The 13316-nt window shown below is 38.5% G+C and overlaps 1 protein-coding gene across 8 annotated transcripts in view; it reads right to left on the bottom strand.

Moving 5' to 3' along the window:
• Window positions 1-2134: 2134 nt before the first annotated feature.
• HAT1 (histone acetyltransferase 1) overlaps window positions 2135-13316 on the bottom strand; it is an 81950-nt gene continuing 70768 nt past the window's right edge. For 5 of the 8 annotated variants that reach the window (XM_089328152.1, XM_089328155.1, XM_002712286.6 and 2 more), the window contains one exon: window positions 2135-2584. In XM_089328152.1, coding sequence (XP_089184278.1) covers window positions 2417-2584 — 168 coding nt within the window. In that variant the 3' untranslated portion in view covers window positions 2135-2416. Of the gene's footprint in view, window positions 2585-11801; window positions 13123-13316 lie in introns of those variants that run through there. The other 3 variants (XM_089328154.1, XM_089328157.1, XM_089328153.1) reach the window with 1 other exon arrangement.

A 13316-nucleotide genomic window follows, 5' to 3' on the forward strand; every position in this document is an offset into this window, starting at 1 on the left:
GCCTTGGGTGGTCACTGACATCATACCTAAAAGTGTTGTTAATTTAACAGGAGTCACTGTGCACTAACACTGTGCAAAAACTAACCTTTGTCCTCAATGAGTTGTATTATGAGAGTTAACTGTAAAACTAGTTCTCAGTTGTTTGTGTGCACGTCTGTGCAAATTGTTGAAATCTTTCCTTAGTATAGAGTTGGTCTTCTGTGTACAAAGTTAATTGAAAATGATCTCAATGGAGAAGGGGAGAGGAAGGAGGAGGAGGGATGGGAGTGTGGGTATGGTGGGAAGAATAACTATATTCCTAAAGTTGTATTTATGAAATTTCTATTCCTTAAAAATAAATAAATAACTGCCCTAGATCTTAAAAAAATGCTTAGAAGGAAATATGATATTACATGTACAGAAGATACAACTAATAGATGATGGAAAAAGTAAAGTAAAGGTAACAGAGGGAAGGGCAGTGAAAGCCAAAGTTAAAGGTGGCAACAAAAGAGATGTAAATGTGGATGACAAATGAGTGAAGGCTAAGACGGGGTATGGGAAGGGATAGGACATGTGAGCACTAAGACATAGAGGGTAGCTGTGTTGGTTTTTATACACATCTACCCTGAAAGTTAATTAACCTGCAGATGCAGACCTAAATAGCAGACATTTACAATTCTAACTCTAAAGGTACAGCCTTTCAAGGCTCAAATGTTAATGCTAAATCAGATCTTTATTTATGAACCTAACATAGGAACATTGCTACAAAAGGGAAATTGATACCCACTGATATGTATTTCTACGCAAAAAAAAAAAAATTCTTTAAAGGTATTTGTTTAAGTTGTATTGACTTTTTTCTTCAGAGCTATTATTTGTTTGAAAGGCGGAGTTAGAGAGATGGGGAGACAGAGAAAGATCTTCCATCTATGGGTCACTTCCAAATAGCCAGAACAGCTGTGGCTGGACCAGGTTGAAGTCACATGGGTGCAGGGGCCCAAGCAGCTAGGCCATCCTCCAGTGCTTTTCCAGGCACATTAGCATGGAGCTAGATAGGAAGTGGAGCAGTCGGGACTCTAACTGGCACCCATATGGGATGCCTGCATCACAGGTAGTGGCTTAACCTGCTATGCCACAACACTAGCCCCTCAGAGCTCATCCACAAAGTATCAGTTGTGAATTATTAATTCAAAATTTACTAGCTAAGTCAGATGGAGAACAAATTGCTTTCATTCAGTTGCAGAAAGCGTTTTTACTGAACTAGTTTTTCAATCTGGAGCAAATTATGTGCATTTATATACAGAATCTCTCAGATACCAACAACTTTTTTTCTATGTACAGAATTTTGAAATGAGGCAGTCTGGAGTTTTAAGCTTCTGCATTCTAAGGGGATGGCTTGTGTCATTATCATGCTGCAGGCCATGGCTATTTTGTCCAGAGGCTGCCAGTTACTTTAATTCTTCTATTTTGGCAGGTCTGACTAACGGAAAGTTTGATCTAAGGACAAGATAGTGCTTGTCCAAGTTGAAATTTTGCCCTCATCATCAAACAAACCAGACTTTTAAAAATAAAACTCAACTTAATCCTGTTTTTGCTGTTATATAACATTGGCACACATTATACACACTTTTTAAGCTTTTACTTTTAGCGATTCCGTATCAAGCAACTTATAATTTATTATTACTTTATTTCCTGTTGTACTCAGTATCTTGGTAACTATGGCAAATCCTAACATGCATCTCATTTTATAAAGGATGTATTTCAATAAAAGTGTGGTAAACTAAATTTTACAAGCTGCTATCCTCTCATTATTAATAAAATGTTTATGCTAACTTCTAAATTATCTTCAGTTAATATATGATATCAAACATTTAGGTTTTAGGCTGTAGCTCGTTTCCTTTTTCTCTCTTACCTACCTACCCCCAACAAGCCATTACAGGAGTTTATTTAACACAAAACAAACCTATACCAGGAACATTTCCTATTTAGAAAAATATAGGAAAAATAAATTACTAGGATGAGTTTTCTTAATGTATTGTAAAGGTGTCATATAAAAATCTCAGAAACAAATTATGGGAGGCATGATATTAAAAGCATAAAATCTAAGATTTTGAACAAGACAAAGTTTATCCTAAGTATTTAAGAATCTTAACACACATTAACGTATCACAACTAAGCATTTATTATACTGTTTAAGAAGGTAAGCAACTGCAGTGATATTTCAGAAGCTATATCTTTTTTCTTAAATGTAATATATGCTCATAAACTCTAGACAGTATTTTAAAATATACAATCTCTCCAAAAGAAAATATTCAACTAAAGATAGACAACTTTTAATGTAAGTAAATGTTACTAGATTTTAAAATTAAAGTCATCATCAGATTTTTCACAGCACAATGTACAGAAATTTGCAAGCTTCCTGTACATAGTAGTATAATCTTTACTCTTGAGCAAGTCGTTCAATAACACGCCGGTAATCTTCCACTAGTTCCTGAAAGCTTTCTTCCAGCTGTTCATGTTGCATGCTTATTTCTATTTGGTTCATCTGGTTTGTCAGTTCTTCTGGTCTGAGACATTTTCTCATCTTAGCAAGATCTCTCTGCTTTTTCTAAGCAACAAACACAATTTATTTGTTAGACAAAGAAAGCAGTTATACATATTTATAACCTTACATTTTAAGTCTCCAGTGTTAAAAATAAGAACAACGGAAATGTAGTCAAAGTTGTCCTATACATTTCTTAAGGAAGCCTAAACATAATGTTAACCATGAATTGCAACCCTTTAAAATCACTTAAAATTGTTTTAAGTGACGCCGACACAGTAACTAGTAGCCCCCTCCAAAGCATAGTCAAGAATTCTGTCCTGTATAGACACTCAAACTATTTTAATGAATAAAACACATTAACTGAAGAAAGGTAACCAATATTAAGTGCCATTATTTTTTACTTCACTATTCTAACACTGATTGATTATGTTCATTTTTAATTCAAATCTGGCCTTTTTTCTTGCCACTATGCTCATTTCTAGTTTGTCCTACCCAGAGACGTATTTATGGACCACATACTAACTTTAACATTTTGGAACTATTGGAAAACTGTGGAAAAGTTTTAGATAAATGAAAATCGGTCAGATTTTAAAATATGTCAATTAGCATTCAGTGAATCTCAGTACTAAGTTCCAGATATATGTTATTTTTAAAAAACAGACAGAAGGGGAAGATGCTCCAATGATTTCACTCCCCAAATGCCTGCACGAGCTGGGCTGGGTTCAAGGCCAAGGAGAGAACTGGAAACTCAATCCAGGTCTCCCCCACATAGGCAGCAGGAACCTTGAGCCTTCACTGCCTGCTCCCCTACCCTCGCCCAGTCTCCATTAGCAGAAAGCCAGAGCCAGGAATGGAAGTGGCCACTGTACCCAAGTACCCCAATATGGTACATGAGTGCCCTAATCAGCTTAAGTTTTAACTGCTGCACCAAATGTATTATGAAGCTCTCCCCATGATTCTGAGAAGTATACTGCTGTGCTGAGGCATGTGCAAAACGGAGCTGGTAACAACTTTATGCAGGACACCATGTTAGAACATACTGTGTCAGTGATACTCGTAAGAGGACTGGACAACTGAGGTAGCAGCTACTGCTGTAGTTCAAGCCAGGGGTGATAAAACTCTTAGTAGCAGCAGACATGGAGAGTGCAGGGCAGATCTACAGGATAAAGTACTGGGTGACAGGAGGAAGAATGATGAAAAACAAACAACAAGATTCCTGGTAGTGGCAACACTGCAATACATGAAATTGTCATGCTTTAAGATAATCTGCTCTATGGGGCCTGCGCTGTGGTGTAGTGGGTAAAGCTGCCGCCTGCAGTGCTGGCATCCCATATGGGTGCTGGTTCGAGTCCTGGCTGCTCCACTTCCTATCCAGCTCTCTCCTATGGCCTAGGAAAGCAGTGGAAGACAGCCCAACGTGGGAGACCTGGAAGAAGCTCCTGGCTCCTAGCTTCGGATCAGCGCAGCTCCGGCCACTGTGACCAAATGGGGAGTGAACCAATGGATGGAAGACCTCTCTCTCTCTCTCTCTCTCTCTCTGTAACTCTGCCTTTCAAGTAAATAAATAAATCTTTTTAAAAAAAAAGATAATCTGCTCTAGATTAAAATATCAATTCTGTTTTACTGGAGCATATAATAAAGAGCCGACTTCACAGATATTAGAAGTCACATACGTTAACTCATATAATCCTAATAGTGCTGAGATAGGTATTAGATGGAGAACAAAAAGGAGACAGGAATTAAGTAACTCGCCCAAGCTCACAGAGCTAGCTAGCAAGCTGAGAAACCAGGATTCAAACCCTGACAGTCCAGTGGGGAGTCCAAATATTAGTTTTTGTGTTAAAATGCCTTTCAAGAGACAAGTAAAAAAGAAAAATCTTAAAAAAATACCTTAAACTATCATAAAAATTAACAAATGCATCTTACTAGGGGCCCTAATAATTTTAGAAAACCAGGCAAATCTGTCATGATCATCATTTAAAAAGCTTAAAATTAAACATTTCTAAAGCAAGGTACAGTAAAGTACTAGAAGTAAGCTTATATTGAAATAAGCTGACACTACAAAGAAAAATTGATCCTGTGTATAAATTGTAATTGTTTCATTAACTTTTTATAGTCCCTAAACTACATATTCTGTTTTGTCCACATGTGATGTATTATAAATTAACTTTTTAAAACATTTATTTTAAAAAAAGAACTTAAGCTCATTTGCAGAAGACCTCTATTCAGCATTAACACCTGGGAGCACAAGTGCACCCTGGAAGAGAACTTTCATATTAGAATGGCTGGAGACTTTCTTTAGTCTTGAAAATAATTCTTTTCCCAATACAAACAAAAACTTCTGTTTCATACAGTAGTGCTGTTGACACTATGCAATTAATGCAAATTTAAAATGGTATTGAAGTCACTTTATTTATATTAAATCTGACCTGAATATGAATTCATTTCCAGAAAATAAAACTTCTTGGCTAGTTTTCAGATTCCAAAAAGGCTTATAAATATATTTTTAAAAATGACATCATTCCTAAGATCTCCTTAACTTCTAACTGTTGAACATTCCCTTTTGTGAAGTACAGTGTAGACAGGTTCTTTTGTAAGAATTTATTGAAATAAAAATGGTGTTGAGGCATATAAATTCCCAAGACTTTCCAAGACGTTTTACAAGACTTCTTTGAAGACATACACACTATGGAAATGAAAAGCCTCCCTAGTGAGTTCACTTCCTCAGTAGGGAAGCATTCCCATGTTGTGGAAAGGAAGCCAAATTCCCAGATGTTAGTAACTTGTCCTGCCAGAACCAGACCCCAACACTGGGTTTCCTGATTCCAAATCCAATGACATTGTAACAAGAATTATAGATTCTCTACCTATAAACCAATTATTAATTAATATATGCCTGTGAAACAAAGGTTTCAATGCTAAAAACCAAGCAGTTGTATCAATTTCTTTTTAGCCACCTTTTTCAGACTTACCATTTTTGAACACCTGAAGATTAATTCTGTACTACATATAGAGTCTCTTTTTAAATGATTCTAGTTAACAAAGGCTGTTTTGCCTTCTTTTTTTAGCACTTAAACAAATAAATTATCAGTGTTTAAAGGAAGGGAAAGGTACTGTCAATTTATAGCCAAACAGATTCTTAGAGGGAGAGAAACTATATTAAGCTAAGTATACTTAAACTGGTGGTTGGTTAGCCTATTTATTTATTTATTTTTATTTTGTTTCTCCCCAAAGAAAGCTTTTTTTTTTTTTTTTTTTAAAGAAATACAAACTTAATGCACTTCATGAGTGCAACTTTAGGAATATAGTGATTCTTCCCACCCAACACTCCTACCCCTCCTCCTCTTCCTGCTCCCATTCCCGGTCCCATTCTCCACTAAGATCCATTTTCGATTAACTTTATACACAGAAGACCAACTCTATACTACATAAAGAGTTCAACAATTTGCACAAAAAAACAAAACAAAACCAAAAAATCCTGTTCCTCAACAGTCAAGACAAGGGATGTTCAAAGTCATTGCATCTTGAATTTCACTTTTTTTTTTTAGAAACTTAATTTAACAAAGCACCCAAGAATGATACATCTTTTGCAAGCACTTAGACATAATTTTGATACAACTTTTTGAGGACAGACTTTTTTTTTAATTAATTTATTTATCTGAAAGGTGAAGTTACATAGAGATCAATCTTCCATCCACTGGTTCACACCCCAAATGGCTGTTATCAATCAGGGATGAGCCAGGCTGAAGCCAGGAGCCTGGAACTCCATCTGGATCTCCTACATGGGTGTAGGGCCCCCAGGACTTGGGTCATCTTCTGCTGGTTTTCTAGGAACATTAGCAGGGAGCTGAATCAAAAGTGGGGCAAGTCAAGACTTGAACAGCTGCCCATATGGAATGCTGGTATTGCATAGGGCAGCTTAACCTGCTGCACTGCAACACTGGCCCCAGTAGTTAAGACACCAGTGTCCCACACCGGAGTATCTGAGTTTGATTCCTGGCTTGGGCTCCTGATTTTAGTTGCCTGGTAATGGAGATCCAAGGAAGCAGAGGTAATGACCCAAGCAAGCAACTGGATTCCTGCCACCCACACTGGAGACCTGGCTTGAGTTTCTGCCTCCCCACTTTAGCTCAGCACAATGCTGGCTTCTGCAGGTATTTGGGTAATGAGCAAGTAAATGGGAGCTTCCCTCTCTGCCTTTCAGATGAATAAATAAATAATTTAAAAAATAAAACCCATTTCAGGGTCAGTTAAGCCGATGCTGGTGACCTCAGTTGGAGTCCTGGCTATGAAAGACCCAGATAAGAGTTCCAGGCTCCTGGCTTCATCCTGGCCTAGTCCAGGCCATTATAGCCATTTGGGAAGTGAAGCAGCACATGTAAGATCTCTATTTCTCTACTTTTCAATCTAAAAAACCATACCAAAACAAAAACACTACATTTCTTTAGGGTGGGTATTTGGCATAGTGATTAAGATACCACTAGGGATGCTCACATCCCATATCAGAGTACCTGAGAGTTGGACTCTGAGCTCCATTCCACATTCTGGCTTCCTGCTAATGCACACAATGGGAGACAGCAGAGGGATTGTTTAAGTACTTGGGTCCCTGCTACCCACATGAGAGACTTGGATTGAGTCCTGGCTCCTGGCTTTGGCCTGGCCCAGCTCTAGCTGCTCAAGATATCTGGGGCATAAACTAGCATACCAAGCTCATACTGGTGACTCCCAACTGGAGTCCTGGCTGTGAAAGACCCAGATAAGAGTTCCAGACTCCTGGCTTCCCCCAGGAAGAACTCTGGATGAGAGCTCTCTGTCTCTGCCTTTCAAATTAAAAACAGAAAAATGCATACAAATGCTTCTATCTTGTTCTCTTTTTTTTTAATTTAGGAATATCTCTCATTTGCTACATCTGTATAAGAAATCACATAAATATCTGAAATATATAAATTATCTCATGCTACTGAAAGTTCTAATCTTGAATACTGTCACCTGTTCTTTATGTTTATATTTCTTAAGTAAATTTTCCAGCTAACAAATTAAATATTGGAAAAGCCTGGTGCTGTGGCATAGAGGTTAAGCCGCCGCCTGCAGTGCCAGCATCCCATATGGGAGCCAGTTCAAGACCCGGCTGCTCCACTTCCCATCCAGCTCTGTGGTTGCCTGGGAAAGCGGTAGAGGATGGCCCAAGTCCTTGGGCCCCTGCACCCACATGGGAGATGTGGAGGAAGTTCCTGGCTCCTGGCTTCGGATCCGCACAGCTACAGCCACTGCAACCAACTGGGAAGTGAACCAGTGGATGGAAGCCCTCTCTCTCTCTTTGCCTCTCCTCTCTGTGTAACTTTCTGACTTTCAAATAAATAAATGCTTAACAAAAAAAGGGGGGGAGGGGAAGCCTTCAGAAATACCATTTTTTTAAAGTTAAACTTGTTTTTAATTAATTTAGATATCATTTTACAATGCAAAATTATATAAAAGATTTAGAGGAATAAAATTAAGGAAACACAACAATGCATAAAGGATTCCACTCATTTAAATTTTTAAACATTAATCATTAAAAGGATTTGAAGAGGGGGCTAGCATTGTGGCACAGTGAATCAAGCCACTGCCTGTGACATGGGCATCCCACATCAGAGAGAGAATTCAAGTCCCAGTTGCTCCACTCCTATGCAGCTCCTTTCTGATGTATTTTGGGAAGGCTGAGGAAGACAGCCCATGTGCTTGGCCCCCGCAACCCACATGGGAGATCCAGTGGAGACCCAGGGTCCCAGCTTTGGACTTGTCCAGCCCCAGCCATTGCATTCATTTAGGGAGCAAACCAGTAAATAGAATCTCTCTCTCTCTCTCTCTGTGCATGTGTGCGTGTGTGTACCTCTCTCCTCATTTTATTTTATTTCAAATAAATAAAATATATAAAAATATATGAAAAATGTTTATAAAAACACAGTGGTACACAAATCTGCAAAATAATGTTGTAATAAAATTTTAGAAACAAAAATAGGATAAAATAGCCTGTTGAAAGAATCAGTTTACTGTACAAAATTGTATTATATGTAAAAGTAAGGTTATGATAACCTAATGCTGAGAAATATTTTTAATTCCATTCTTTATTGAAAAAAACCAGAAATATGCAATCCTCTGGTTAGCACTTTATATAAGACTAAATATAAAATGATTATATTAAAATATCACAAATAGAAATGTCTTAAACTATAACAAATGTTCATGGAATGATTTAGTAGTTGTCAGATCATGTACTCAATAATGTGTAACGGTTGGTTCTCTTCTTATTTTCTACCATCAGAAATACTATTTCTACCTATTTTCTGATATCTCAGAATTTTTAACTTCCAAGATTGTTACTTTGAACAATTTTTTTCAATATTTATTTGAAAGGCATAGTTATTTATGGATCTTCCATCTGCTGGTTCACTTCCTAGATGGCCACAACAGCTAGGGATGGGGCCAGACCAAAGTCAGGAGCCAGGAGCTTCTTCCAGGTCTCCCACATGGGTGGTAGGGGCCCAAGGATTTGAACCATCTTCTGCTGCTTTCCCAGGCACATTAGCAGGGAACTGGATCAGAAGTGGAGCAGCTAGGACCCAAACCAGGGCCCAGATGGGATGATGGCAGTGCAGGCGGCAGCTTAACATGCTGTACCATAGTACTGGCCCCATTTTGGGCAATTTTAAAAATATATTTATTTTTTTCTTCTACTTGCAAAGTACAGTGACAGTGAGAGATACAGAGGGAGAAAAACAAAGAGATCTGGGGCTGGCGCTGTGGTGTAGAATGTAAAAACCGCCACCTGCAGTGCCAGCATCCTATGTGGGTGCTTGTTCGAGTCCTAGCCACTCCACTTCTGATCCAGCTTTCTGCTATGGCCTGGGAAAGCAGCAGATGGTCCAAGCTCTTGGGTCCCTGCACCTACAAAGACCCAGAAGAGGCTCCTGGCTTCAGATCGACACAGCTCCAGCTGTTGAGGCCACTTGGGGAATGAACCAGTAGATGGAAGACTTCCCTCTCTCTCTTTCTCTCATTCTCCCTCTCTGTAACTCTGCGGAAGGAAGGAAGGGAGGGAGGGGGGAGGGGAAGGGCATTTGGTTCGTTCTCCAAATGCCCGCAACAGTCAGGGTTGGGCCAAGCTGAGCCAGAAGCCTTGAATTCCATCTGGGTCTTTCAAATGAGTGACAGGGGCCCAAGAATTTAAGCTATCATTTACTGCCTCTCAGGTGCATTAGAAAGAGGAGCAGCCAGGATTTGAAGCAGCACTCCAATATGGGGAAGCAGGCATCCCAACCAGTGGCTTAACCCACTGTGTCACCAGCCAGCCCCTAGACAATCTCTGAGAGGACCATTATAATAGTTATATATAATAATCACAATTATTCATTAGTCAGTTAATTTACTTGCTTGAATTTTAAGGCAGATTCTGTCATTTATATTTTCAGCAATTGGGTTATGCATGTCTACAGGTATAATATATATAAATGTTATAACCACATGTTCAGGTACTCAACTTGTAAAATACATTAATAAATGTTCTCCCTAATATCTCATTATTCAGTTATAACTATATAGAAAATTCTTACACAAATTAGTATGAACAACATCTACTCAAACAGTAGCAAAATGTTAAGACCAAATCTTATCTAGGAGGGAGAATTTCTGCATTAAAAGGAGAAAACTATGGTAGAAGTAGGGGAAAAGACAAGAAAGAATGTTTGAAAAAAGCAGAGCCGCCTACTATGGTCTAGTAGGTAAAGCCACTGACTGTACTGCTGCATCCCGTATGAGTACCAGTTCAAGTCCTGGCTGTTATATATTTCTAATCCAGCTCCCTGCTAATGTATCTGAGAAAGTGCTGGAAGATGGCTCAAGTACTTGAGCCCCTGGACCCAGATGGGAAACCCCTAAGAAACTCCTGGTTCCTAGCTTCAGATCAGCCCAGCTCTGGCCGTTATAGCCATTTTGGGGAGTGACTCAATGGATGGAAATCTCTCTGTTTCTCCTCTCTAACTCTGCTTTTCAAATAAATAAATAAATAAATCTTTTTTTTTAAAGAGGTAAACAAAACTGAGTTATATTTTCAGCTGTAGTAAGGTACAGAGGTTATAAATGGCAACCAAGGCTATTTTTAAGAATAAAAGCAAAAGAGAATGTGACAAATGGGAAGATACAAAGCTTGGAAAAAATAAACAAGAAAACTAACGAGGGAAGAGTCTGGGTATTCATTCAGATTTTTAAAAAGACACACATAAAAAAAAAAAAAAAACTAACCATGATTGGGATGACTTTTAAAGTGAATGAAAAATTTTATAGCTTACATTGGAAAATGAGAATTTTTTTTTTTTTTTTAACTTTTATTTAATGAATATACGTTTCCAAAGTACGAATAATGGATTACTATGGCTTCCCCCCCATACCGTCCCTCCCACCCACAACCCTCCCCTTTCCCACTCCCTCTCCCCTTCCATTCACATCAAGATTCATTTTCGATTATCTTAATATACAGAAGATCAGCTTAGTATACATTAAGTAAGGATTTCAACAGTTTGCTCCCACACAGAAACATAAAGTGAAAAATAATAGATGATTTTTTTTAATGATGATGAAATCAGATCAGACCTATTGTCATGTTTAATCCCAGTGAGAGTCAAGTTGGGAGTTGATAGTTTCTATTCTTTTCTTTTTTTTTTTTTTTTTTTACAGAGGATCAGTTTAGTATGCATTAAGTAAAGATTTCGACAGTTTGCACCCCCATAGAAACACAAAGTGAAATATATTATTTGAGTACTCGTTATAGCATTAAATCTCAATGCACAGCACATTAATGACAGAGATCCTACATGAGGAGTAAGTGCACAGTGACTCCTGTTGTTGACTTTACCAATTGACACTCCTGTCTATGGCATCAGTAATCTCCCTATGCTCCAGTCATGAGTTTCCAAGGCTATGGAAGCCCCTTGAGTTCTCCGACTCTTATCTTGTTTAGACAAGGTCATAGTCAAAGTGGAGGTTCTCTCCTCCCTTCAGAGAAAGGTACCTCCTTCTTTGAAGACCTGTTCTTTTCACTGAGATCTCACTCACAGAGATCTTTTGCCAGAGTGTCTTGGCTTTCCATGCCTGAAATACTCTCATGGGCTTTTCAGCCAGATCTGAATGCCTTTAGGGCTGATTCTGAGGCCAGAGTGCTATTTAGGGCATCTGCCATTCTATGAGTCTGCTGAGTATCTCACTTCCCATGTTGGATCACTCTCCCCTTTATTTATTCTATCGGTTAGTGTTAGCAGGTACTAGACTTGCTTATGTGCTCCCTTTGACTCTTAGTCCTTTCATTATGATCAATTGCGAACTGAAATTGATCACTTGGACTAGTGAGATGGCATTGGTACATGCCACCTTGATGGGATTAAATTGGAGTCCCCTGGTATGTTTCTAACTCTACCATTTGGGGCAAGTCAGCTTGAGCATGTCCCAAATTATATATCTCTTCCCTCTCTTATTCCTACTCTTATGTTTAACAGGGATCACATTTCAGTTAAATTTCAACACTTAAGAATAACTGTGTATTAATTACAGAATTAAATCAGTCATATTAAGTAGAACAGACAAAAAAACTACTAAGAGGGATAATGTATTAAGTTGTTCATTAACAGTCAGGGCTATGCTGATCAAGCCACCGTTTCCCATAGTGTCCACCTCACTCCAACAGGTTTCCCTCTTGGTGTTCAGTCAGTTGTCACCGATCAGGGAGAACATATGGTATTTGTCCCTTTGGGACTGGCTTATTTCACTCAGCATGATGTGTTCCAGATTCCTCCATTTTGTTGCAAATGACTGGATTTCGTTGTTTCTTACTGCAGTATAGTATTCTAAAGAGTACATATCCCATAATTTCTTTATCCAGTCTACCGTTGATGGGCATTTAGGTTGGTTCCAGGTCTTAGCTATTGTGAATTGAGCTGCAATAAACATTAGGCTGCAGACCGCTTTTTTGTTTGCCAATTTAAATTCCTTTGGGTAAATTCCAAGGAGTGGGATGGCTGGGTCGAACGGTAGGGTTATCTTCAGGTTTCTGAGGAATCTCCAGACTGATTTCCATAGTGGCTTGACCAGTTTGCATTCCCACCAACAGTGGGTTAGTGTCCCTTTTTCCCCACATCCTCGCCAGCATCTGTTGTTGGTAGATTTCTGAATGTGAGCCATTCTAACCGGGGTGAGGTGGAACCTCATTGTGGTTTTGATTTGCATTTCTCTGATTGCTAATGACCTTGAACATTTTTTCATGTGCCTGTTGGCCATTTGGATTTCCTCTTTTGAAAAATGTCTATTGAGGTCCTTGGCCCATCTCTTAAGTGGGTTGTTGGTTTTGTTTTTGTGGAGTTTCTTGATCTCTTTGTAGATTCTGGTTATTAACCCTTTATCTGTTGCATAGTTTGCAAATATTTTTTCCCATTCTGTCGGTTGTCTCTTCACTCTCCTGACTGTTTCTTTTGCAGTACAGAAACTTCTCAATTTGATGCAATCCCAATAGTTAATTTTGGCTTTGACTGCCTGTGCCTCCCGGGTCTTTTCCAGAAACTCTTTGCCTGTGCCAATATCTTGAAGGGTTTCGAAAATGAGAATTTTTATAACAAGGATATTTTGTTTTATCGAATTTAGCAAAATGATTTGAACTCTCCCATACACTGCAATTGCTAGCTTTTCTGATGTTTATTTTTTTTTTAAGATTTACTTATTTATTTGAATGACAGAGTTACAGAGAGGCAGAGGCAGAGAGAGGTCTTCCATTTCT

Source organism: Oryctolagus cuniculus, chromosome 3 (genome assembly GCF_051225735.1).
Source record: "Oryctolagus cuniculus isolate XC-2025 breed Fujian yellow rabbit chromosome 3, ASM5122573v1, whole genome shotgun sequence".
NCBI classification, from domain to species: Eukaryota; Metazoa; Chordata; class Mammalia; order Lagomorpha; family Leporidae; genus Oryctolagus; species Oryctolagus cuniculus.